This window comes from Tupaia chinensis, unplaced genomic scaffold, assembly GCF_000334495.1.
Source record: "Tupaia chinensis unplaced genomic scaffold, TupChi_1.0 Scaffold144378_1, whole genome shotgun sequence".
Taxonomy (NCBI): Eukaryota; Metazoa; Chordata; class Mammalia; order Scandentia; family Tupaiidae; genus Tupaia; species Tupaia belangeri.
The window spans coordinates 2,061,553-2,088,541 of NW_006204238.1; the positions used below are offsets into that span (position 1 = coordinate 2,061,553).

Here is a 26,989-nt window from a genome sequence, read left to right on the forward strand (position 1 = left end):
CACCCGACGTCACTCTCTCACCCCACTTCCTCGGCCTTCCAACTTTGTCCCGCCCCTTCCCCCGCCCTTCCAGCCGTCAGGGAAAACCTTAGCGAGTTACCGCCTCTAGTTGCTTCCTGATTGGTAGAAACTGAGCTGAGGGGCGGGCGCTATGGTGGTATTCGGCCGGCCGCGATTGGCTCCTGGAGCTACTGTCCCGCCTCCCACCGACTCCCGGCGGTGCCGGAATCGGGTGGGTAGGCGGCTATAAAGCTGGTGGCAGAGGGGAGGTGCCGCGTACTGCCTTTTCGCGGTTCGTACTCCTTTCTCCTGTCATCACCCGGTCACGTTTGGGTAAGTGCCCTGCGCCGGGGAGGAGAGCAGTGCTGCCGAGGCGCAGCGGGTGGTGTGCGTGCCGGGCGGAGGCAACGTCCTTGACTAGGCCCGAAGGAGCTCGAGCTCCGAGTCAAGCTGCGGCTGGGGAAGATGGGGCGCCGGGAGTGGGAGCTGCAGGGGGTTTCCCTGGCCGAGGACCTGCGGCAGACCAGCCAGTCTGCGGAGGGGCCGAAGACACTGGTGTGGGCATGCGGGTCACAGAGGGCAGAGGCTAAAGGGCGATGATGGCCAGCTGTTCTCATGACACAGTCAGGAGCTGGAGGTCCCAGGGAGGTGGCTGTGACCGCGGGGTAGGCGTTGAGGGCGCGTCAGGCATGAAAGAGAAGGGAGCGGGGCTGCCAGGGCGTTCCCAGAACCTTGGATAAGGGTGGGAAATGCCAGAGGATGAGGAAGATGAGGCTTAGGAGGAGGCTGATAGGGGGTGTGTCCCCTTGCTGCCACTTAGAATTGATGGAAGCAGAAATGAGCAGCGTCACTTTTGTCCCCTCGCACGAGGGCAGGAAAGCATCACTGCTGCAGTGTAGCCCTGGCTGAACACCGGGTCTTTGGGCAACTTCCTCTGTGCTTGCTTCGGATCTGGGAGTGCCACCTGTGAGGAATACTGGAAGTTTTGTTCAAAAAACACAAACTGCAGCCTGAGGGTGACCCAGTGTGTGTGTGTGTGTGTGTGTGTGTGTGTGTGTGTGTGTGTGTGAAAGGAGGAAAAAATGTTTAAAAAATGGGTTTCCTTAGTGTTCTGAAATCGCGCGCCACCTTCCTGCTAATAGCTTTGAGACCAGCCAGACGTGGTAATAGTGTTGTAATGGACAGACACGCACAGAGCCTTCACACAATGTCATGGACATTTCAAAATTACTTGTATGGAATCTTTGAAAACATTCCAGTCTTAACCAATAATAGAGGAAGGATTATTCTGACTCACTCCGAAAGAGGGATTTGGGAACAGGTAAAGTGAGGTTCTCCCTGCTTGTCGTGCTTGCCACTCCGTCCTTGGCTTAGGGCCTCATGAGCTTCTTTCATTGCCCACCGCTGCAGCGGCCTGCTTTGATAGGATGAAGGGTTCTGGTTGCTACTAGCATTTGCTTTATTTCATGGGTGAATCATGAAAAACGACAGCAAGAACAAAATTGAGACAATTAGAAGTTCTCGTAGAGTTAACACATTTTCCTGTGAGATGGGTTTTGGACTCATTGCACAGATTTATCAGCTTAAATATCCTTAACATGTGTCAGTGGTTCTTTGCATCTTGTGACATCTGTGCAGGTTTTTTTTTTTTTTTTTAAGTTTATTTACTCTGTGAACAAGCAAACAAGTTAACACATTTTCCTGTGAGATGGGTTTTGGACTCATTGCACAGATTTATCAGCTTAAATATCCTTAACATGTGTCAGTGGTTCTTTGCATCTTGTGACATCTGTGCAGGTTTTTTTTTTTTTTTTTTAAGTTTATTTACTCTGTGAACAAGACAACACCCTCAACAGTGTCTCAACATGGTGATCCACCCCCAGCCTCAGTGAGCTACAGATCTTGTGCATGAATGTGTTAGGAGTTCCCAGGGAGGTCTCTAGAGCAACTCTGTAACCTTCCCGTGTGGGTCCACCTCACAGAGTGTGCTCCATTTTCCTTCTGCACCACACTCTGGCCCCAGTTTTGGTTTTTGTTCACAATTTTTATAAATTCCAGTTATTTTTTGTGGAGAAGTGACAACAGGATAGCATATCTTATGGGAGGAAAAAAATGCTTTTTTTCTTTATAGATATCTCACTCCTAAATTTGTAAGTTTTCCCTCTATTTCAATTCTAGTTTACTTCAGTTCAATTCTATTATAGTCAGTAGACTATAATAGTTTTCAGAAGGTATGTCTCACACTCTTGTTTATTTTTTTTAACTGTGGGATTGATGTGAGATATTATTTATTATTTATTTCTTTCATGAGAGTGAGAGAGGAGATTTTGTTACCTAGAGAGCTTTTCACAGAAAAAAATGTGAAGTCCCCAGATATTAATGTAACATGGGTTTCCTGGGTCCTGTAGTATGATTTAAAAACTGACTGGATCAGCCACAATTTAGTTGAATGGATATGAGGAGGTGTGGTTTGAAGAACTTGATGGACCGTATATCAACATCCAATTATTTTATGTAGAAATCAGTATAGTCTTAAACTTTATTTATTTTTAGATTTTTTTTTTTTCTATAGAGGCATGTGCTTGCCACAGAGAGACAGAGGGAAAGTGAGAAATCACCTCCCTCCTCCCCAGGGGATGAGCAAACCATAATCCTTTCTCCATTCTCCTCTCGGAACTTTGGGCATGCACATGCACCCAGTTTGATTTTCAGGCTGCCAAGTCCAGAACTTGAACCGCGGAGTCAGCCATGTTGTATCTATTTCCTTAGCCACCACATAATCTTGCTGGCCCTAGTCTTACAATTTTATGTTCTGTTACTATAAAACCAAATGCAGAAAGATGTGATATTTTTGTGGCTTGAGAAGGCAGTATAGATCACAAAGTTTGAGAAACATGTTACCTAACCTAATGGGAGGGTGGACTAGATTCTTAATCTGTTCATTCTCATGCTTGGCATGTATTGATACTCACTTGATATCTTTCAAGTGATTAGTTCCAGTAGAGGAGAACTTAATCTCTCAAAGGTCACAGACTTCATCTTTGCAGGGCTTGTGGTTGCATGTGGGTGCAAAAGGAATGATTATAAGACTAACCACTATGATTTTCTGATTCCATTTGGTCTCCCTACATTATTTACCTTGGGATCTGTAAACAATTGAAGACTACCATTTGCTTTGAATGATAGCAACAGATAGTCAATTTTCTTAAACCTCTAGACATTATTTGTTCATTCTCAAAAGTAATACCAAAAAAAAACCCCGATAACTTCAGGTGAGGGGGGCAGCCAATGGTGTGGTGGTTATGGCAGCTGGATCCCACATGGCCCACTACGTGATTTGAGTACCAGACCTGGGAGCTTGAAACACATATAGGGCGTGTGTGCTTGTGTGCCCAAAATCCTGAGAAGAGAAGGAAGAAGAATGGAGGAGGATTGCAACATTGCCATCTTCTCTTGGGGGTTGATTTATTTCTCACTTTCCTCTCTCTCTCTTTCTCTCTGAGCACATGTGCCCTATAGCAAATTGAACAGACAAACAAAACTTCTGGTGAGGGCTGCTATAAGAACTTACATGTATGTTGGGGCTGGCAGGTGGCATGGTGGTTAAGGGTGCTGGACTCCCACATGGCTGACCATAGTTTGAGTCCTGGACCTGGTGGCTTGCTTTCTCACTTTCTCTCTCTCTTGTTCTCTTGCTCTGTCCGTCTTTGGTCAAATTAAAATACAGAAATAAGAGTTAAATAAAATAATTCTTAAAGAATAAAAAAAGAACTTACATGTATAAGTTTTTTTCTCTAGTTGCATGTATGTGTGTTTTTTAGAGGTTTTTGTCTTAGGACACATGAGCTTGCCAGAGAGAGAAACAGAGATGGTGAGAGGGGAAGTAAGAAATCATTACCCAGGGGGGATGACCATGCCATAATCCCTTCTCCTCCACTCTCCTGGGATCTTGGACATGTACACAAATGCACCTGGCATGTGTTTCAAGCCACTGGGTCTGGGACTTGAACTGTGGTAGGCTATGTGGGACTCTAGCAACATAACCGCTTCGCCATCTGCTGGTCCCTCTAGTTGTTTTAGCATCAGATTCAGACACTCAAAAAATGGTCATTGGATACCCTTTACTCCAAGATTTGAAAGGGATTCCAAAATAATCAGCATATAGCCCCTGTCCCAATAGGAGTCTAGTAGTCCAGGATGGATAAGAAGACCAACCATAACTAGTTTTCCATAGAGCATAGGCTGTGAAGAGTTGGGTATGAATGACATACTTGTATAAGTCTCTGTGGTGTTTAATTCTCAGAGGACAAAAGCATAATTTGAGATAATAAAGAACAAAGGTTATTTACTCGAAAGTACATGTCTAACGCTATAATCAGAGAGACTATTTGGATTGTAGTAGTTTACAAAACCCAAGATTTTTTTTTTCAAGGTAAACTTGAAGTAAAAGGAACTAAGGCTATGAATAGTTCTCAAGTGATCTAATTTTGTAGAAGAAGTAAAACTTTACTAAATAGTATCTGGATGTAGTTTCCAGTTAATCAGGCAAGTATAAATGCTAAATTTGCCAATTAAATTGAGAACAAAGGAAGTGTGTTTGCAATAAACATAGAAGCTACTGTGTGAAGTAACAGCCTGTGATATTTGTTCATGATAGAAGTGAGGTGTGGGGAAGGGAGGAGGCACCCTTTATAAGGCCTGGTCATAGTACCATCTCCTTCCTCTACTCCTTCAGCTCCCCAGGATCCCAGATATGCATGCCTGCGCTTGCATGTTTTAAGCCAACCAAGTTGGGGTTTTTGAACCACCATCTGCTAGTGGCATGTAGCAATTTCAGTCAGTCAGTCACCTACTCTACTATGAGGCCAGGGCTAACTGCTTTTTAACTGAAGCACTGAGGGGGAAAATCACTTTCTAAAAGGTTGGAGAGGGTAAAGATGGCAGCATTGAAAAATATGAACATAAGATTAATTAAATGAAAAGAATTAGGTCTTTCAAGATACCTTTATTGTGTTGGAAAAATACAAATAATACATATAATAATGATCAATCTCTTTGGTGCTTTATATTAACAGAGCTTTTTTTCACATATTTTATCTTCTCTACAATCTTTTACAATGAGCTGGGAAGGACAGATATTTTAGCTTCATTTTGCAGATGAGGAAATCGAGACCCAAAGTAACACAAATTGCTGCTTAAACCATAAGTTCATAAGTACAGAGCAAGCTTTTGAATATGTAGTATCTTTACTTTGCTAGCCCAGAACAACTTATTTGTATTTCTTCTTCCAAATTCTTGAAAACACAAATTTAGTAAAGAAAACTGCAACTTTCCTAGCATCACACTTGATTTATAGCCTGAATTGGTAGTAAGAGCTTATTTTAATTCATGACCAGAACTGAACTACCACTCACTGTAAGGGCTAATAAGAAGGGGACAGTTTATAAGCTTGGGCCAGCTGGTGATGTGGTAGTTAGTGTGTCTGGATTCCACTTGGCCAATAGCATGGTTTAAGTCCCAGATTCAGCCACTTGAAAAACACACCAGGAGTATGTGCTTATGTGCCCAAAATCCTGAAAGGAGGGAGAAATGGAGGAGAAAGGATTGCTGTGTGACTGTCCCCCATCAAGGATGCTTTCTCACTTTCTGTCTCTAGTGAGCACGTGTACCCTCTGGCAAACTAAAAAAAAAAAAAAAAGATTATAAGCTTTAAGCATCATTTTTGTTCTAAGAAAGTGTCAGATTCTGTTCTATATAATGTAATTAAATAAGGAAATGTTTATTTAATTCACTTTGAATTGGAGTCCTGTTATTTGAAGTTGTAATTTATGACTTTAAAAGTTCTTATTTGAAATTCCTAGTGCCCGAAGGAGGAAACAGTGACAGACCTGGAGACTGCAGTTCTCTGTCCTTCACACAGGTATGGCATCCTGTCATGATGCTTAAGGAAAGTGTTCCTTTCTAATGGAAGAGGGTAATTTAATTTTTATTCTAGAGAAAATAATCATTTATATGTGACGTACAGTCTTAAAACTCTTCAGGGTTAACATTACAAGTTGGTTGATGCCATAATGCATCAAAAGACTAATATTGTGTTTAATAAGCTAATGTTTAAAATCAAGAAACTAAAAAAACTAGTCATTGCTTTTAAAGGAAAAAACACAGGTAATAAAACATATTAAATAGTATAAACGACTTAATCAGAGAAAAATCACAGTTAAGCATGTCTGCCATTAAATTATAGCCTGGGGACTGGCAGGTGGCATGGTGGTTGGGGGAGCTGGACTCCCACATGGCTGACCGCAGTTAGAGACCTGAGCCTGGCAGCTTGCTTTCTCACCTTCCACTTCTCTCTCTGTCCCTATCTGGTCAAATTTTTAAAATGAAATAAATAAAGTTAAATAAAATAATTCTTTTAAAAAGAAATAAAATAAATTATAGCCTCAAAATATATATATCTGGACTGTGGGTAGTGTTTAAAATTATGTGAGAATGGACAGTAAATGCAAATGTTTTTGAACCAATAATTAATTATTTCCATCTTTGCTTTCTTATACTGCCATGGAGTGCCTGCCTCTCTTATAAGTCTGCTTTTTTTTTTTCCTGTATTTTACTGTTATGATTTTTCTATGATTGTTACTAATTTTAGATTAGAAGGCTAGTAGGATTTCATTTACTCAACATTCAGCATCTATAATATGCAAACAATGGGCTGTGCACCAGGGACACAACGATGAACAAAGTACATTCCTGCACTCCAAAAGCTTCTCCTCTAGTGCAAAAGGGCTGAAGCAAAACAATAGAGGGGGAAATTAGAAGAATTTGAAATAGCATCTTGACAGATATCAGGCATGCATTTTAGAAAGATACTCATTGACTAGGACAGGGGAGAGAGTGAAGATAGAGAGCTCAGAAGGCTGGCATAACAGTCCAGGCATCCCTTTCCGAAGTCCCTCTTCACACAGTCACTGAGATAGATGTGGACTTGCCTTGCCCCATATCCTCAGCTGATTACCCTGAGTGCCCTCCACTTCCCCCTTTTTGGTTCTCTTTCATTCACAGATTTATTCTTGGGATTATATTGGCCCTTTCTGTGACCTAGGCAGGAAGCACTCAGAAAGCATTTGGAAATAGGACATGGATCTCTTTTTGCCCACCAGAGGGGCTGGCTGAGCCAGCTCGTTAGTGTGAAGACTTGAGTCCTTTATTGGTACTTTCTTGTTAGAAGATTTGGAAGTTCTGGTGGGAAAAGTGTTACTTTCCCTCCTTTTAAAATATGGAATATAAGAATAAAATTTATTTATTTCATAAACACTAACTCTTTCTTATTTTGGTTAGATTTTAATCGTAAATAAAATAATCTAAAAAATAAGACACCTTGGGACCAGCAGTTAGCATAATGGCTATGTCGCTGGACTCCCATGTAGTCAACTGCAGTTTGAGTCCCGGACCCGGTGGTTTAAACACATGCCGGGAGCGTGTGTGTGCGTGCCCAAGATCCTGAGAGGAGAATGGAGGGGAAGGGATTGCAGCATGGCCATCCCCCCGGGGGGTGATTTCTCGCTTTATGTCTCTCTGTCTCTGTCTTCCTGGCGAGCACACGCACCCTATAGTAAAAACCTCTCCAAAAAATAAATAATAAATAAAAAATAAGACACCTTATCAGCAAAAGATGAAAAGTAGATGTGAGTAGTTTAACTGTTACAGTTTTTAAAAAGTATTTTTTTATTTTAAAAGAGCTCTTATCTTTTTTTAATCTTATTTATCCATTTATTTATTTTAATTCGACCAGAGAGGGACAGAGTGAGAAAGAAAGTGAGAAAGCACGCCACTAAGTCCAGGACTCGAACCATGGTCAGCCATGTGGGAGTCCAAGCGCCCTTCACCACCACACCAACTGCCAGCCCCTAAAAATGCATTCTAATTTGATAATTTTTGTGATCCCTCCTCCTTTTTTTGTTTTTTGGGTTTTTTTGGCATAGTGAATTAACCAGAATAACTCATTCTCCGGCAGAATATATGGTTAACACTGGCTAGTCTTTTTGTTTCCTAATTTCTGTCTGGCCTACTTCAGGGAATGTTTGCAAGCACACACCTACAAAAATAGTTTAAAGAAACACTTTAAACCAGAAACTCGATCAACTTTCTGTTCTTCTAAATGCCATGGAAACAATTACTTCCTTGTATTATTTTGCTATCAGAACTCTCAGAGAACAAGTAATATTGACAGTATTAGAGAATGTAAAAAATTTTCCACATCAAGGTCTGAGTCATGATTCACTTTCAGGTTGATGTATGTGGGTTTAGTTAACCTACATTTTTTATTTGTTTTTAAATGAAGCAAGTCACTTATTTAACCTCTGGAAGGTACTGTAATGCAAAGGGATCAGAGCTGGTCAGATTATGGCAAATATGAATGAATTTTGGAATTGAAGCTAGTATTATAGCTTTTTATAGAGAATTGTACAAGCACTGTAAGAACGATTTAACATTTAACCTGTGTTGCTACTTTATGCTCTTAAAAAGGCTTGACTGAATTTATTAGTGGGAAACTATTTACAGATTGATTTCATACCTTCGAAAAGATTTTATGTATTGACCATTTTATTTTCTAGAGCATTACAACTATTGGACCAGACAAGGAAAATCACACTGTCATTAGCATATTTAGAGTAGTTTGAAGGGTTGAAAAGAATCAAGAGAATAACCTTGTGGGAAGGTAGTTATTCTCCTGCCTCTGCTTTGTTGATACAGGGGGTTAGTATATTGGAGGGGTACACCTATATGGTCTGCTTTTTTTTTTTTCCTTTACCACTAAATAGAGCTTTCCTGTAGACTATACAAAAGATTTTTATCATATTTTACTCTAAACTTAGACTCTATGCTTAATGACATTAGTCCCTTTATGTCTTCATTTCATCAGTGTAGCAAAGTGGGAGCTAAATTTTGATCATCATAAAAGTGGTAGGAATAATTTCTGATGAGCCTCAAAGAGAGCAGAGATATTGACTACTTCCAGTGCCTCACATCCAGAAAATCAGTAGTCTTCTATTTCCATTGACTTGAGACACAGAAAGGGAGTTAAAGATGAAGGGGGTAGGGATATAAGAGCCTTTAGCTTTACTTTTTCAGCTTTAGGACTTTAGTAGCTTTTATAGAATGAGCCTCTCTTAGTCTCTTTTTATGCTCCTGTCCCTGAATGTTGGCGATGGCATTGTTTTTCCTATATTAAGTACAGAACTATGGTCAGTAATTTTGGTGTTAAGAGGATGTAATTGGCAAATAATAGTTGTGTTTAGGAATTTTTTTTTTTTTGGCCCACAGTGGAATTAGGTAGTAGTAGCACCGTACTATGCTTGGTAAAATGAAGCTTACAAAAGTCTAAGACCTGAGAAGACTACAAGAAGTTTAGACTTTGTTGAAGTGACAGGACTATGTTACTATTCCTGGGTGCCATATCAAAATACTGTAGACTAGGTGATTTAAACATTTATTTTCTCACTGTGCTGGGGACTGAAGGTCAGGGAGCAAGAGTAGTCAGACTCTTGTAGAGGGTTTTCTTCCTGGCTTGCATATGACTGCCTTCTTGCTGTCTCCTGGCATGGCAGACAGAGAACATGCACATGCTCCTGATATCTTACAAGGTTGCTAATCCCATCATGAGGACTCCAACCCCCATGACCTCTAAACCTAATTATCTCTCAAAAACCCTATCTCCAAATGCCATCACTCTGAAGGTTAAGGCTTTAAAATGATGAATTTTAAGAGAGTACAAACCAATCCACAGTCAGACAGATATTTGCAAAGTGAAACCGTAGAAGCACTGAATGTTGCACTTCTTACTTTCTAGAGAAACTAGGATGCAATAAATTTAAGATGCTATCATTGCCAATTAATTAGCAGTGCTATGTTTGATTACTTAAATTGTTTATCTATACTTAGACATAGATTTTTATCAAACTAAATAAATGCACATTTTTCTTGCACATTATATAAAAAAGAAAATACAAGTAAAAAACACATTAAAGAATTGATCAATTTTCCATACTTAGTGTTTGCCTCTTCTGAATTATTTTTGACTCAAGTTGTTAGATATCTGTAATTTTCCATATAATATTCTCTGTGCCGATGCAGGAACGTGGGGTACAGAGAAGACTAGACCCAGTACTCACAGTGAGACGCCATCAAGAGTACTGATGGATATAGCATTCCTTTGAAGAGTCCATAGTGCTCCCTTTGGCAGCACATATACTAAATTGTCCATAAAAGGATGAAAAGATTTTGGATTGCCAAGCTTTGGCTTTTGACTCCTGCATAGGGATTCACCATCTTTAACTCCCTCCTCAGGTCACTTGGTTCCAAGGAGTGAAGAGTGCTCCAGTATTGTTTCTGGGAATTTCTTTCAGGCTGTTGACTGTTGCCTGCAAGTGCTGGTGCTGGCAATCTTGGTGTTTGTGCATGGGTAGTAATGACAGCATCATAACTGCCCTTTATCTAATAGCAATTGTAGGAGGAATCCTGATTTCAGAAATGTTTAAAAAAATTTTTAAAGTTTGACTTTTTTTAATTGCCAGAGAGCACATGCACTTGACAGAGAGAGAATCCATCTATGGGGTATGATCACACTGCAATCCCTTCTCCATTTCTTTATCTTCAGGATTTGGGGCATCCACGTACATGCTCCTGGTGTGTTTTTCAGACCACCAGCGTTGAGATTTTGAACTGCTGTTGGCCATGTGGGATCTGGCTCCTTTAACCCTAGGCAATGGGTGTGACTTAATTGATGAAATATGATAATATAGAAGAGAAGTAATAAATGCCAAAGGTCATTTGTCTAATGGGTGGTTTTGTAAATTTGAAAGAGGTTAATAAGAACCCTTTCTAGTTGATCAGTTTAGGAAGGTTTTGTGGGTTAAATGTGATCTATATGATCTATGGATGTAAATAACTTAAATAGCAAAACCAAGACGTAGTTTGTTAAAGAAAGCACTGGATGTTTTGGGAATAGATAATGTGAAAGTAGAATATAGTGGGCAGAATTATGTATGGTGAAATGACCGTAACAAAGGGAGCTTGTCCAAGCCTGCTTTCTTTTTGTTCTGAGTGCTGGTTTGGTTGAACCCTACTTACCAAGGAAAAGAACAGAAGGAAATACAATTCAATAGAATAAGGGAAGGGTAGAATAAAGTGGAGAGGTATTTCTCTACTCACCTAGTGTGCTGACTGACATAGAGCCTGTGAAGTCTCAAAACAGTCAATGCTAGAAATCTGGGAGTCATTCTAAATACTTCCTTGTTTTCCTAACATTTAATCAACCACAATTTCTGCCAATTTTTTTTTTTTTGCTGCTTATTCTTTAAAACCATTTCTTCACCCAACATGTAGTAATTGTTCTAGCTCATGACCCATGTCTTATATAAGATTTGAACTTCCTCACAAAAATCCATTCTCTGTGCAGCACCAGTGACTATAAAATAATGATCCTCAAAATGTTTTGACTGTGAATCTCAGAAAGAAATACATTTTATATTACGATCCATATATGTGTGAAAAATTAAACAAATCTTTACATGAAAATTCATTTAGGGACCAGCAGTTGGCATAATGGCTATGTTGCTGAACTCCCATGTAGTAGACCATGGTTTGAACTCTGGACCCGGTGGCTTAAACTCACGCCAGGCACATGTGCATGTGCGCCCAAGATCCCGAGAGGAGAATGGAGGAGAAGGGATTGTGGTGTGTCCATCCTCCCGGGGGGTGATTTCTCGCTTTCTGTATCTCTGTTTCTTTCTGCGAGCACACACACCCTATAGCAATAACCTCTCAAAAAAAAAAAAAAAAAAAAAAAAAAAACAACAAAAAAAAAAAAAAAAAAACAAGAAAGAAAATTCATTTTAAAAATCCTTATATTTACAGTGTGCCATGCAATATTATATTTTCTGGGTTTTGTTTTGCTTTTTGTTTTTGTTTTTTTTCCTGTTTCCTTTTTAAAATCTTTGCCATCCTATGACCAGCAGATGGCATAATGACTGCATTGCTGGACTCCCATGTAGTTGACCACAGTTTGAGTCGCGGACCCGGTGACTTGACCGCACACTGGGCGCATGTGTGTGCATGCCCAAGATCCTGAGAGGAGAATGGAGAAGAAGAAATTGTGGTGTGGTCATATCCCTGGCGGGGGTGATTTCTCGCTTTCTGTCTCTGTCTCTCTCTGTCTTTCTAGTGAGCGCATGTGCTGCTCTATAGCAAAAAAAAAAATTATCAAAAAAAGAAAAATCTTTGCTATCCAGAGAACTCCCATAACCTAGTGGTTAAGAGATCCAGAGCCCACATAGTTGATTGTATTTCGAATGCCAGCCTCAGCAGCTTGAAAAACACTAGGTGTTTATGTGTGTTCCCAAATCCTGACAGAAAGAAAAAATGGAGCAGAAGGGATTGCAGCATGATCATGCACCATTGGGGCATGCTTTTTCTCTCTGTCTCTCTCTGTCTCTGTCTCTCTCTGGTGAGTGTACACACTGGAAACTAAAAAAAAAAAAAAACTTTTTAAATTAAAAAAGTTTGCCATCTGCTAAATTGGTCCCATAGGTGGAAAAACAGTGATCTGAGAACTTAAATGACCATGTTATTCCTTTTGAAATATTTTGGCTTCTTACTCTCTTCATGATAAAACTGAAACTTCCAACATCTGTATACCAGAGCTTCTATGATAAGACCCCTTACCTGGTTTGCCTGATCCACTCACTGGGGCTCATGTTTCATTAAAATAAATTAGTTAAGACTTTTTTTTAATTATTTAATTTTATTTATCATAATTTTAAAATTTGTTATATGGCACAATATGCTCTCTAGAAAGAGAGGGAGGAAAAGTGAGGAAGCACAAGCAACTAGGTCTGGGACTTGAACCGTTGTCAGCTATGTGGGAGTCCAGTGCCCCAACCACCATGCTACCTGCCAGCCCTAAGACTTTTTTTTAATGTCCTTAGTTTATGCTTGACCCATTGAACATCTTTTTCCACCACCATCTGTTTTTACAGTGCTTATTGAATATTCCTACCCATTCCTAAGACTCAGGTCAGACAGCTGTAACTAGAAAACCTTTCTTTAAAAAAAAATTATTTTATTTAATTTCATTCATTATTCTTAATTTATTATTATTATTATTTGACCAGAGAGAGAGACAAGGAAGGTGAGAAAGAAAGCCAACAGGTCTGGGACTCGAACTGTGGTCGCCCATGTGAGAGTCCAGCACTTTAACCACCATACCATCAGCTGACCTTCAGAAACTGTTTCTTTACATTCTTTGTCTTGCCACCAGGCTAGGTCAGATAGTTCTCTATAATACAGTGGGTCTTTTAAAGGTTCATTGGAAAGTATATTATTAAAAAAACTGTGTGTGGGACCAGCAGTTAGCGTAATGGCCCTGTCGCTGAACTCCCATGTAGTCGACCGTGGTTCGAGTCCTGAACCCAGTGGCTTAAACTCACACTGGGCATGTGTGCATGCGTGCCCAAGATCCCGAGAGGAAAATGGAGGAAAAGGGATTGCAGCGTGGCCATCCCCCCTGGGGGATGATTTCTCGCTTTCTATCTCTCTGTCTCTCTCTGTCTTTCTGGCAAGCGCATGTGCCCTATAGCAAAAAAACCTCTTAAAAAAAAAACTGTGCATGGATTTCAAACTTCAATTTGAAGTTCTCTTATATAATGTTACTTTGTTGTTACCTGTTTATTATTATGTGTCTTTTAATCTTAACTATCCCACAAGACAGTGAATATTTGAGAGGATAAGGATGTCTTCCATTAAACTAATCCCAGATGTTTGGAATGTAGCATGTTAGCATTTTTGGATGAATAAACAAAATGAAAAGATTTTTTTATTTAGAAATAAGATTCAACCAGAATCCCTTAAGATCTTTAACTTAGTTATTGTGGGTATATTTCTAGGTGCTTATTTTTTTGCTTGTTAATATCATTTGATGACCTATGAGCTCTAGGGTAGGTTCCATGATTTAAGGACAGAGCCTTTCTGCTTTAGATAATCTCTCAAGATTTTAATAATTAACAACCCACTGTAGCAATAGTCTATAATTTCATTATGTCTAATACTGTACCAGAGCTTGCAGAATACAAGAGTACAGATGATATAAATAAAAGGTTTGACATTTCATTTTAGTTGTGGGTCGGTCAATGATATAGAAGGTTAGTGAATTATTATCATTTCTCAGCCTTTGGCTAAGATCAAGTATAGGTTAGTGCATCAGTTTTGCCCAGGTAACTCTTATAAACCAAGACCCTTAGGTCAGTTAAGAGATGAAATTCTGCCTCCTGCAACAGCACCATCCATTTATGTCATACCTGAAAGGAAGTCAAGTTGTACAATTTTAGATATGGAAAGAATTCTTTCTTTAAAACAGAAATAGGACTGGTGGTTAAGATAGCCAGATCTCACATGGCCAACCTTGAGGTTTGAATCCTGGACCCAGTGGCTTAAAAGATGGACCAGGCATGTCTATGTGCGTAGCCCAAAGCATGACAGGATAGAAAAATAAAGGAGAAGAGAATGTGGCAAGACCATGTTCACAAGTCCCATGTGGAGTGTTTTCTCTCTCTCCCCCATTCTGCCAAGAGCATGCACCCTTTGTCAAAATTGAAACAAATTAAAAAACAAAAGCAAACAAACAAAAAACAAGTAAAATAAAGCTAAGGGACTCTTTAAAGCTGACAACTACATTTCACTGACTCCTATGCCAACTGGCTTCTGGTTCAATGTTGATGGAAGAATTTGTGAGGGTATAAGGTGGGAAGAAAGTACTCTCTTATTCTAGTCAGTGGTGGCAGCAGCAGCAGTAGTAAGAGTCTGGGTCACTCAGCAGCAAAGGTATAATTTTAGGTCCAGGAGCTTCAGTGGGAATATAGGCTCCCAATCTCAATAACTACTTTTCTCTTTTGCTCCTCTTGCTCAGCCAACAACCAGTGTAATCTTTTCCCTTATTAAATAAAACCTTTTCTATTTGAAATATCTAGAATAGTTTCTCTTCCTACTAGCACAACCTCTAAAGAAATCAGTGGTCTGAAAGAGTAATATACTTGCTTGTGGGCACATGGCAATGGTCATCCATGGCTAGCAATTTCGTTACAGTTCGTAAGTAAATCTAGACAGTGCTGAAAGTCTTCAGTGTGGCTGAAGTCCAACTTTGTGGTGTTTTTTGTTTTATTTTTAAAGAAGAATTGGTTTTAAGAGATTTTCTTTTTTTTTTTTTAAGGAGATTTTTGCTATAGAATGTGTGCACTCCTGCAGAGACAGAAAGTGAGAAATCACCCCCCTGGGGGAATGACCACACCACAATCCCTTCTCCATTCTTCTCTTGGGATTTTGGGCATGCATGCACATGCACCCAGCCTGAGTTTTAAGCCACCCCAACTGGTCAACAACGTGAGTCCAGCAATGTACCATTACACTATCCCAAGTTGGTTTTAAGAGGTTATCTGAGAGTTAGTTACCATACAGATAATATATGGATTTCAAGTTTTCAAATTATCAGGGTTTTGTCCCCTAATTTAAAAGATAAGTTATTTCTTATGATTTCATGACCACTTATCACCTATACACCAACTGAAAAGTATAGAGTATTGGCATTTGACCGTGTGATAGGTCCTGGAATTTGTTGGCATAAAATTTTAATCATTTAGATTCTCTTATAGGGGTTTTCTCAAAGGATAAGATTATAATAGTAGGAGCCTTGTGCAGATTACTTTGGTAACTTCTTGTTTGTGGCTTTTCTATTTGCCAAGACTGTTTAGATCACTAAAAAATTCAATATTGCTTGATCTAATGATTTCTAAAGTTCCATAAAGTCAACAGCTGTGAATAATCTATATCTTTGAGTAAATGACTGATTAATTTAAACTTTTGTGGGTGATCAGTAATAGATCAGGTAATTAAATTCTAATTTGTTAGCCACATTTCTAAATTGTTATTGTATTTTATCTTACCCTTTTTTTTAAAGAATTATTTTATTTAACTTTATTTATTTATACATTTTTTAATTTTAATTTGACCAGAGAGAGAGAAGAGAAAGAATGTGAGACAGCAAGGCACCAGGTTCAGGACTCGAACCATAGTCGCCCATGTGGGAATCCAGCGCCTTTAACCACCACTCCATCTGCCAGCCCCATCTTACCCTTCTTTACAATATAGAAAGACCTTATTGAGTTTTGCTTAGCTCTGATCATGTTTTAAATCTAAAGATACTCAGTTTTGAATAAAATAGAGTCTTTCTAAAAGATTGTAATTTTAAATGATAGTATTCCATTCATACAATTGCTATTTTACATACATGTTGAGCATCCCTAATTTGAAAATCCAAAATCCAAAACAAGCACTGACATGATATCACAAATGGAAAATTGTACCCCTGACCTGTGATGGATTGTAGTCAAAGTGCTGCAATACAAAAAATATATAAAATTACCTTTAGGCTAAGTATGTAAAATGTATATGAAACATGAATGAATTTTTTAAAATAATCATTTATTTTTGCATATTTATTTATTTATTTATTTATTTTTGAGAGGTTTTTGCTATAGAGCACATGTACTCACCAGAAAGACAGAGAGAGACAGAAAGAGAGAAATCACCCCCCCAGGGGGGATGGCCACGCCACAGTCCCTTCTCCTTCATTCTCTTCTTGGGATCTTGGGCACACACGCACATGTGCCTGGTGTGAGTTTAAGCCACTGGATCTGGGACTCAAACCTTGGTCAACTAAGTGGTAGTCCAGTAACATAGCCATTATGCCAACTGCTTGTCCCTATTTATTCATTTATTTTAATTTGACCAGAGAGCAATACGGGAGGCAAGGGGTGGGGGAGTGAAAAAGCAAGGTCTGGGACTGGAACCATGTTCGGCCATGTAGGAGTCCAGTGCCTCAACCACCATACCATCTGCTGGTCCCTCCCATGAGACATGAACAAATTTTGTGTTTAGATCTGGGTCTTCCAACATACCTCAGGTATATGCTAATCTTTTTTATGTATTTATTTATTGAGAGATTTTTGCTGTAGGGCACATGCACTTGCCAGAGAGACAGAGAGACACACAGAGACTGAAAGCAAGAAATCGCCCCCCAGGGGGGATGGCTATGCCACAGCAATCCCTTCTCCTCCATTCTCCTCTCAGGAACTTGGGCACACACGCACATGCGCCTGGCGTGAGTTTAAGCCACCAGGTCTGGGATTCAAACCGTGGTTGACTACATGGGAGTTCAGCGACAGCCATTACACTAACTGCTGGTCCTTATGCTAAACTTTAAAAAAAAAAAATATGAAATCCTGAACACTTGGTCCCAAGCATTTCAGATAAAGGATACTTAAAATGTATTAAACTTAGAGAAACTAATCTACTATTTCAGGTGATTCTCAACTATGAACTTGAAAAACAGCAACTTATAACCTAAAGCAATTATTTTTTCTGTTTTTCTTTCTAAAGCTCTTTCACCATGCCTGGGTCACTTCCTTTGAATGCAGAAGCTTGCTGGCCAAAAGATGTAGGAATTGTTGCCCTTGAGATATATTTTCCGTCTCAATATGTTGACCAAGCAGAGTTGGAAAAATATGATGGTGTAGATGCTGGAAAGTATACCATTGGCTTGGGCCAGGCCAAGATGGGCTTCTGCACAGATAGAGAAGATATCAACTCTCTTTGCATGACTGTGGTTCAGAATCTTATGGAGAGAAATAGCCTTTCCTATGATTGCATTGGACGGCTAGAAGTTGGAACAGAGACAATCATCGACAAATCAAAGTCAGTGAAGACTAACTTAATGCAACTGTTTGAAGAATCTGGGAATACAGATATAGAAGGAATAGATACAACTAATGCATGCTATGGTGGCACAGCTGCTGTTTTCAATGCTGTTAACTGGATTGAATCCAGTTCTTGGGATGGTATGTTACACACCTCGATTTAAAACAAACAAACAAAAAACATATATCCTTGAGGATGAATAGACCCAAATGACCTTATAATTAATACTATATACAAACTTTTCCTATTTGCATATAGTATACATTTTTGAATATACTCAGAAAGATATGACTTTCGACTTACCTGAATTGCCATCTGCGAACTTTTCCTGTTTCCATATATTATACATGCTTGAATATATTTAGAAAGATGGCTATAACTCAGCTTACCTGAATTGTGAATTAGTTATCTCATCCTGTAGGACAAATGGTCTCTTCAGAATGTAGTCACATTTTTTTTCTTTATCAAAGATGGGGAAAGAATATTCTGGGAGAAATATAACAGACTTTAGTATACCTGTATGATATTTATAGTGTTGACCACTTTCTTGTGAAATAATCAAAAAATATTTTTCAGGACGGTATGCCCTGGTAGTTGCAGGAGATATTGCTGTATACGCCACAGGAAATGCTAGACCTACTGGCGGAGTTGGAGCTGTAGCTATGCTAATTGGGCCAAATGCTCCTTTGATTTTTGACCGAGGTGAGTGTGTTTGGAAAAGGTTTTCTTTTCCTTTTCTTACAATATACTAAGGAATTTGGAAAGAAATAGAATCTACTTAGTTGAGTCTTCCTTATATTTAAACATCACCTGCTTTATGTGTATTATTTTACTTAAATTCTAATAGAAAATTTATGAATTATAGGTAGTGAATCCCCTACTTTTCAGAAAAGTAAAGTGGATTAAAGTAGGATTTAAGTCATAATTTAAAGTAGGAATTTGTCTATAGTCATTGGCAAGTTTAATTTATCTTTAGTTTAGTAAGGCAACTGTAATCTCCCAGATTTATGAAACTTACATGAAAAGGTTGTTTACCAAAGTGGAGTTTTAGGACTGGATACTGTTATGTTTCATTTCAATTGTGTTGGCTTCATGTTTTGATTTCTATACTGGCAAGTAGCAAGAGTTGATGAGATTTTTACAGAGGTCCTTAGATAACACAGTAGATTACTAACATAGAAATGTCAAAAGCAGAAATGCATATGGTATCTTCCCTTTTTGTTCTAATAGGGCTTCGTGGGACACATATGCAACATGCCTATGACTTTTACAAGCCTGATATGCTTTCTGAATATCCTATAGTAGATGGAAAACTCTCCATACAATGCTACCTCAGTGCATTAGACCGCTGCTATTCTGTCTACCGCAAGAAGATCCGTGCCCAGTGGCAGAAAGGTGGGTTTTATCTTGAGAGCACTGTAATATGCAAAGTGTCATTAGTGAGAAATTACTTCATGAGTATCCTTTGTTAGTGTCCTCTTAACCATTTCTTCCTCATCTACTGAAGAACATTTTCCCGTGGTTTCTGAGAATGTATAATTTAGGGAAAAAAAAAAGCTCTGGAGATGAGGTGTTTCTCTGCAAAATACCTAGGTTAACTTACTGCTTGTTAAAAAAAAAATCAAAGTAGGGTAAAATAAAATGGCTTAAATTTTATTCATGTTTTGAGAGATTTTGAGAGATGTCTTTTAACAAAGTTAGAGTTTATAATTATGACTTAGAGAAAAGTAAAGGAAGCAATCCCTGCCCCCAACAATCTGTTTGCACTTAACCTGTGAATCATATTTGCTTTTTAGCTGTCATCATTCATCTCATTTTTTAATCCTGAAAAAGCTTTGGAGGCACTGAGAAATTAATTATTATATAAAAATCAATGATATTATAATACAGAAGTCATAATACTTTAGCTGAATGTATTTAAGAGGACAGTGATTTTTCTAACTTTTTTATTAGAACTCACAGTAAGAAGTGTACTTCATACAATACATGCGTGTTAAGCTGAAACTCATCTTGCAAGTTATGCTGTTGCTATTTCTCTGCCCTATTTTACTTTTCTAAACACTCTATTCTGTTAAACAAAGTACTAGTTCTGACCCACCAAATTGATTAGAGATCCTGCTAATGTGCTATGACCAAATTTGAACATCTATGGGATGTAGTAGTATATAATACATATTATTCCATCTCTGGATATCTTTTTTAAATCTGCATCTTAAACTAGAGTGATTTCATTATACAATGTATGTATTTGGGGTTGCGATTTAAAGATATAAAAACATCCTAGCCTTGTTCTATAGACAAACTTCAAATTTTCATGGTTTATGAATTTCATAGTTTTCTTGGACTTCTCTTTCAGAGGGAAATGATAAAGATTTTACCTTGAATGATTTTGGCTTCATGATCTTTCACTCACCATATTGTAAACTGGTTCAGAAATCTCTAGCTCGGATGCTGCTGAATGACTTCCTTAATGACCAGAACAGAGATAAAAATACTATCTATAGTGGCCTGGAAGCCTTTGGGTAAGAAGAGCTATTAATAGTTCTTTTCCTTCTATATTAGAGCATTTTTAAAAAAATAACTGTTAAACTATTTTAATTTTTTTTAAAAAGAATTATTTTATTTAACTTTATTTACTCATTTATTTTATTTTAATTTGACCAGAGTGGGATGGGGGGGTGGGGAGAAGGGAAAGTGAAAAAGCAAGCTGCCAGGTCCAGGATGCGAACCATGGTTGGCCATGTGGGAATCCAGCACCCTTAACCACCATGCCACCTGCCAGCCCTTAAACTATTATTTGTAAAGACCTGAAAAATTGAGACACAGAAGACTCTTAGAAATCACACAGGCTAATTTATTTATCTAATCAATGAATAAACTGAGTTTCAGAGAGGTGGTGACTTACACAAATTTTACATGACTTCTACTCAGATTTCATGGTTTCTTCCTTTTAGCATCATTTGCATCTTCACTATAGTAGTATAACCCAACAAGGGCCCATATTCACTGCTCTTCTCCTTAAATGCTGTCCCTATATCCAGACTGTCACTGCCCCCACCGGAGTCTGCTGTCTTACTCCACCCATCTCTTTCTCACCTGTTAGGCTTGCTAACTTGCTGTGCATGTTACCCTCATACTATTTCTCCCTGCTTGTGTCCTTTCCCTAGTCAGTAAATTCTACCTGACTTTTAAGATTTGGCTACTATAATAGCACGAATTTTCTAACTAAATAGGAATTTTTATGGACTTTAAATAATATACTATTTAGTGCCAATAAAACTTCAGTAGATCTGTTAACCTATTAGAATCAAGGCATTTTAACTTGATTATTTAAAAAAATCTTGAGGGGAAAAAAAAAACATGTACCTATAACTGTTAATGTCATCTATAGCAATTAGCATAATGTCTATTTGACGTTTCAGAAATGAGAAAAGAATCATACACACTTGGAGGTTTGATTACTAATTGCACGCACTATATAATATCTAATATAACAAAAACATAGTCTTTGGACACTGTAAAATTGTCTTTTTTTTAAAACAATCACTCAGGGATGTAAAATTAGAAGATACCTACTTTGATAGAGATGTGGAAAAGGCATTTATGAAGGCTAGTTCTGAACTCTTTAATCAGAAGACAAAGGCATCTTTGCTTGTATCAAATCAAAATGGAAATATGTACACATCTTCAGTCTATGGTTCCCTTGCATCCGTTCTCGCACAGTAAGTATAATTTCAGCTACTTAACTCCCCTCATTTGGGAATGTTAGATTTCTAAGATCAGATCGAGTGCTGGGCATGTCGGTTGTAGATCACAGAATGATATTTTATCTTCAGGCTCTCTTGTCTGCTATTGGCTATTGATTTGTAAGATATATGGGTTGAGGCTGTGGTTCTTCCAGAAGTTTTTGTTTTATATTGAGTTTTCTGGCTGCCATTTTCATAGTTTTATTATTCTCAACCAGTAGTGAACCATTAATCTCTAGTTGACAAAGGAATTTATTTTATGGTATAACACCTTTCATAAGCCATACCAGTCCCAAAAAAGATGAAAACTCTTGTTTTTTGTGTATGTTTACTGTAACATAAGAAGTGTAACTCAGATGCAAAGAACTTTAATTAGATATCACCTTAACCTGTAGTATACATTTTTATTTCTACTTGATGGCTTCTTACGCATTGTAGTTTGGGATCTGGTAAATTTCTTAACTGTTCTTTTGCCCTATACAGGTATTCACCTCAGCAATTGGCAGGAAAAAGGATTGGAGTATTCTCTTATGGTTCTGGTTTGGCGGCCACTCTGTACTCTCTCAGAGTTACACAAGATGCCACACCAGGTAAGTGCTAAGTCTTAGAGCAAGACTACTGAGAATCTACTGTGGTGAGATTGATTAAGGAGACATCTCAAGTGAACACTTGAATCTGTCCCATAGATCATTACAACATTTTAATCTTCATCAACTTAAAAAGGGTAGGACGAAGTTGCCTAATTTTTATAGGTTTATGGTCTGAACTGTTTGTGTGTGCCTTTTCTGTAGGAAGGAGCAAAACCATAGAGAAAAACTGATGAAAACTTAGCATTACTTTGCTATTATACCATGGATTGCCCATTTACAGCTTAATTATAGTTCCAAATCCCACCTGTTTCCTAACTTGTCTTCTGGCCAATGCTGAGTGAATGTTTAGTCAGAGATCACAGGAAGCTTTATCAAATGTGAGGGGCCTTCAGAAAGCTCATGGAGAATGCATATTATGAAAAAAACTGCATGGCTTTAAAATTTTTTTGCTCCAAAATAAATTCATGCTTTTAATTCCATTTTCCCATGAATTTTCAAAGTCCCCTTATAGATACCACCTTTTTAATTAAACAATAGCCAATAATTCTAAAAGAAATTAAAAGTTGTTTTTTCATTTGCAAGATTTTCAGGCTTTTTTTAGACATGGTATTTTTTGTCTTTGATGTTGGAATTATTTACCATTTTAGGATCTGCTCTTGATAAAATAACAGCAAGTTTATGTGATCTTAAATCAAGACTTGACTCAAGAACTTGTGTGGCGCCAGATATCTTTGCTGAAAACATGAAGCTCAGAGAGGATACTCATCACTTGGGTAAAAATATTAGATTGTGTTTAACTAAACTCCAAAGCCTATTAGTGGGCTATATTAACATCATTCATGCTACATATAAAATAAGGATATCAGGGCCAGCCGGTGGCATGGTGGTTAAGGCAGCTGGATCCCTGAAGGCCAACTGTGCAGTCCAAGTCCCAGACCTGGTGGCTTGGAGAACACATGGAACACATGTGTGTGTGCTCAGAATCCCAAGAGGAGAATGGAGAAGGAGGGATTTTCAGCATGCCCACCCCCCTCTTGGGGATGCGTGTGCCCTCTCTCACTCTCTCTCTTTCTATCTCTCTCTGCTGAGGACACATGTCCTTTAGCAAACTAAGTCAATAGTTTGGATATCCAGGCTTCATTCAGCACTAACCATTTGTCAGTGAAAATTGTAAAGGAATGTGAAACTTACTTTTAGCTTTATTGCCTGATGAGTTTGTATATCATAACTAATTTTTTCATATTTTCTCCCTTTCCTTTAGTCAACTATGTTCCCCAGGGTTTTTTAGATTCACTTTTGGAAGGAACATGGTACCTAGTTAGAGTGGATGAAAAACACAGGAGAACTTATGCTCGGCGTCCCTCTCCAAATGATGACACTTTGGATGAAGGCGTAGGACTTGTGCATTCAAACACGGCGACTGAGGTAACTAAGGCTTATTGTGTTCATCTTGCTCTTTGACAGGGTAAGAGGGTTCTAGCCCCAGATCACAGGGTTTGGAGGACCTACCTGAGATTTAACAATTATGTCAGTAGAGAAATTTAGAACAAAGGTACTAAGAGCAGATTCCAGCTGTTTCATTTTCAGCTGTATAAAGTGCTTTGCTCTTGAATTGTTAGCATTTTCAAAGTGCATAGTAAACACTGGATTTTATCAGTAATACCAGAATTTAAAGAAAAACAGATATAGAGAGAAGGCTCATGTGTGGTAGCTATCTCACCAAGAGACAGAGTAGGTCCAGGGGATCAAGCCCTTCATATCTCATCTCAGACTATTGTAAAAGTCTACCTCTAAATTGTCAAGAAATAGTAATAATGATTTGAATTCCTATTATATGCTAGGCATTTTACTTGATTATCTATTTAATCTGTACAACAACCTGAGGTTTATAAATGATACTGTTCTCGTTTTAGAGATGAGCCCCAAGAAGTGAAATTACTTGCCCTGAGTTACAGCTAGTAACGTTTCAAATGGAGACCTTTATAACCTGGACGTTATATATTTTATTTGTTTATCACAACTTTGGCAAATGTATCATCACACTTCCTGCTCTTAAGACAAGTTAGATAGCAAGTCAAGTCACCAGTGCTTGAGCTACAAACACAAGATACAACAAATATTAGGTCATTGGGCAAGTCATGACATATTTTTCTGTTTTTCTATGCAAAAATGCATCATGATTTCCCGATGACCAATGAAATACTGTGTATGATGGATCTTTGGCCTTCCCCTCTCTTGCTGTATAGATTGTATAGTAAACCCACCACAAGGTGAAGAACGGATATTTAGTCCCCTCCATGAAAAGTCATAGAGAGTATATCATTAGCATAACCTCTCCAAAGTTGTCCTTTATTAGTTGCTCTAGTGGGAAAAAATCCTAAGAGTTAAAAACATTTTTCTTTTCATTTTAGCATATTCCAAGCCCTGCTAAGAAAGTGCCAAGACTCCCTGCAACAGCAGCAGAACCTGAAGCTACTGTCATCAGTAATGGGGAACACTAAGACACTCTGCAAAATGCAAGGCTTCGATGTGGGTTTGAGGGTGGGGTGTGGGTATGGTTGAAGGAATGGTTTATCTGGGGACAATGTAAAAACATTACACGTTGCTTAAATTTTTATGTGACTGACATGAAGCCTGGAAAATTACCGTGTTCTTGGAAAAGTTTCTTTGCTCAATATGCTTCCTGTTGTGGTCTAGCAATGCTAAATGTACTCGAATGACGTCAAGGGCTTTGTAAAACTTCATACCTCTTTGGCCACTTATATGCATGAAGTTTAGTTTTTAAACATGGTGTGATGAATCGTGTGCTTCTTGCAGAAGGAAGCAGAGGCACTCGTCTCCAGTTAAACCTTTCTTAAATATGTGAGAATTTTATACTTTAAATGAACAAAATTACTGAAAGTACCTGTGGTTTTTGAAAAAACTTTCTAGTTTGGGGAATGTGGACTTAAAATATGTTATACACAAATCTTGTTTGAAAATGGCAAAAACAAATGTGTTCTTTTTCTAACATTTATAATTCCTGAAGTGGAAGAAAAGACTTGGGACAAAGACACTGGTTCTGGAATCTGGAATGTTGCGTTAAGTTCGGGTCAGTAGTGACTGAGTGATTTTAATGACCTCTGCACAGAGGTGCTAGTCTTCAGCAGGAGTCTGGTATAGAACCCGGTCTAGTTGGGAGCGATGGATATACCTCTACACGTGCTCCCAAGTCAGCACATGGCGGGTTATGCTGAACGACATGGAAATATGTTATTAGAGGTGTGCATGAGGAAATTTGTTATTGCAATCCTTCTTTGTCTTTTTATTTTTTAAAAAATAAATGAAACATTTTTCTGGCTGCCTTTTTTTGAAAAAAATAAAATGGGAGGAAATATGGGGCAGGGCATTATTAGGTTACTTCTAATGCTTCAGTGTTATAAAGTCAACTCGTAGACTGACAACCTAAATTTCTGGTGTGAGTTCTTTTCCTTTGTTTATTTCTGTTCAGTGAAAATAACAAAGAATAACCCAATTTTTACATAGTCTGACTGGCCAAAAAGAATATTCCACTTCAAGGTCAAGAAGTAGGATTTATAAAGCATTTCCTTGGACTTTTTCACCTTAAAGAAACAACAAACTACTATCACATGGGATGAATAAGATTAGACAGTTTTGTAGATCTTTTTGGTGCTGAACTATGACATGAGCCTTATAGGTTGTAAAATAGAGATAGTTGGAACTAATGTACAGAACTAAATTTTTTAAACTTTATTTTCTGTTAAATTCTGTGAAGTTTCAGTTATCTAAAATAAACGTACACAAATATGAAATGTAATTGTTTCAGATCGCAAGGTAATATGTAATGTAGTGTTTGTAAAATACTCTTATCTAATATTAACTAGTAGTGTTTTGATCTGTACAGTTATAATTTGTTAAAATGACTTCATTTTCACATCACCAATGTAGATTAATAACGTAAGTTCAGATTTAAATAATGGTGGGAAAATGGTGCATGTATTACTTTTTGCAAGTATTGGGAGTTCGGTATGTTTTGAAAAGAGTAATTTAACTTTTGGGTGCCGGGAAATGGGTTTTCTCAAAGTCCATTGCAGGCAATGGGCAGGCCTGGTAATACTGGCACAGAATATTAACCATACACCTTATTAACGATGAGGTGAATAACTTTGAAATAAAGTTTTAGAGAAATATTTCAGATATTGGAGTACTCTTTTTTTCCCTGACCTAACAACTTAGGCGAGAAGTCCACTAATACGCTATTTTAAAATACGGGTATTTATTTCAGTTCATTTACTCATTTCATTCATTCATTATTCCACAAATATTTGAACACCTAATTTAACAAGGCACTCTGCTTAAGCCAGAAATAAAAAGATGTACAAGATATAGGGTCTTGCCTTTAAAGAGCTATTTGTCTAGTATAGAGGAATTTATACCAATAACATATTATTATACGTCAAAGAAATTAACTTCTAAATTGGGTGGTAAACATGTATAAACTTTGCTATAAATATTTATAGAGTTACTGTGTTTTCCTTAAAAATGAACAAAACCCCTAAGACTAAGGATTGGCAAGTAAAAGCAAATTTTATATTCAGAATAGAACTGCCCACTACTATCTAGAGTTGCCAGCCTGCAAGTCCTATGTTGTTAGTGATCCCAAGGTACAAAATGGCCTTTCTTCATTAAGGATCTAATCCACAGGAGCATGTCTCTAATTTGATTTTTCTGCATAACCTCTATCACTATTGGATATTTTCTTTTTAAAAATATATATATTCAGGGGCACAAAGGCAGTGTAGTGGTAAAACTTGGTACTGAGACTGGCATACATGGAAAGGTTTTAGG

The 26,989-nt window shown here is 38.0% G+C and overlaps 1 protein-coding gene across 2 annotated transcripts; it reads left to right on the forward strand.

The window, feature by feature from the left end:
* Window positions 1–203: 203 nt before the first annotated feature.
* Window positions 204–26,336, forward strand: HMGCS1 (3-hydroxy-3-methylglutaryl-CoA synthase 1). 2 transcript variants are annotated; one of them, XM_006166950.3, is made up of 11 exons: window positions 204–333; window positions 5,862–5,920; window positions 17,488–17,945; window positions 18,382–18,507; window positions 19,036–19,200; window positions 20,162–20,327; window positions 21,357–21,527; window positions 22,035–22,141; window positions 22,789–22,914; window positions 23,403–23,566; window positions 24,553–26,336. In XM_006166950.3, exons 3-11 carry the CDS (start codon window positions 17,498–17,500, stop codon window positions 24,640–24,642), a joined length of 1,563 nt encoding a protein of 520 aa, XP_006167012.1. In that variant the 5' UTR covers window positions 204–333; window positions 5,862–5,920; window positions 17,488–17,497; the 3' UTR covers window positions 24,643–26,336. The 2 variants fall into 2 exon arrangements, with proteins under 2 accessions (XP_006167012.1, XP_006167013.1); XM_006166951.3 differs by lacking the exon at window positions 5,862–5,920 and having other exon boundaries at window positions 207–333.
* Window positions 26,337–26,989: the final 653 nt, after the last annotated feature.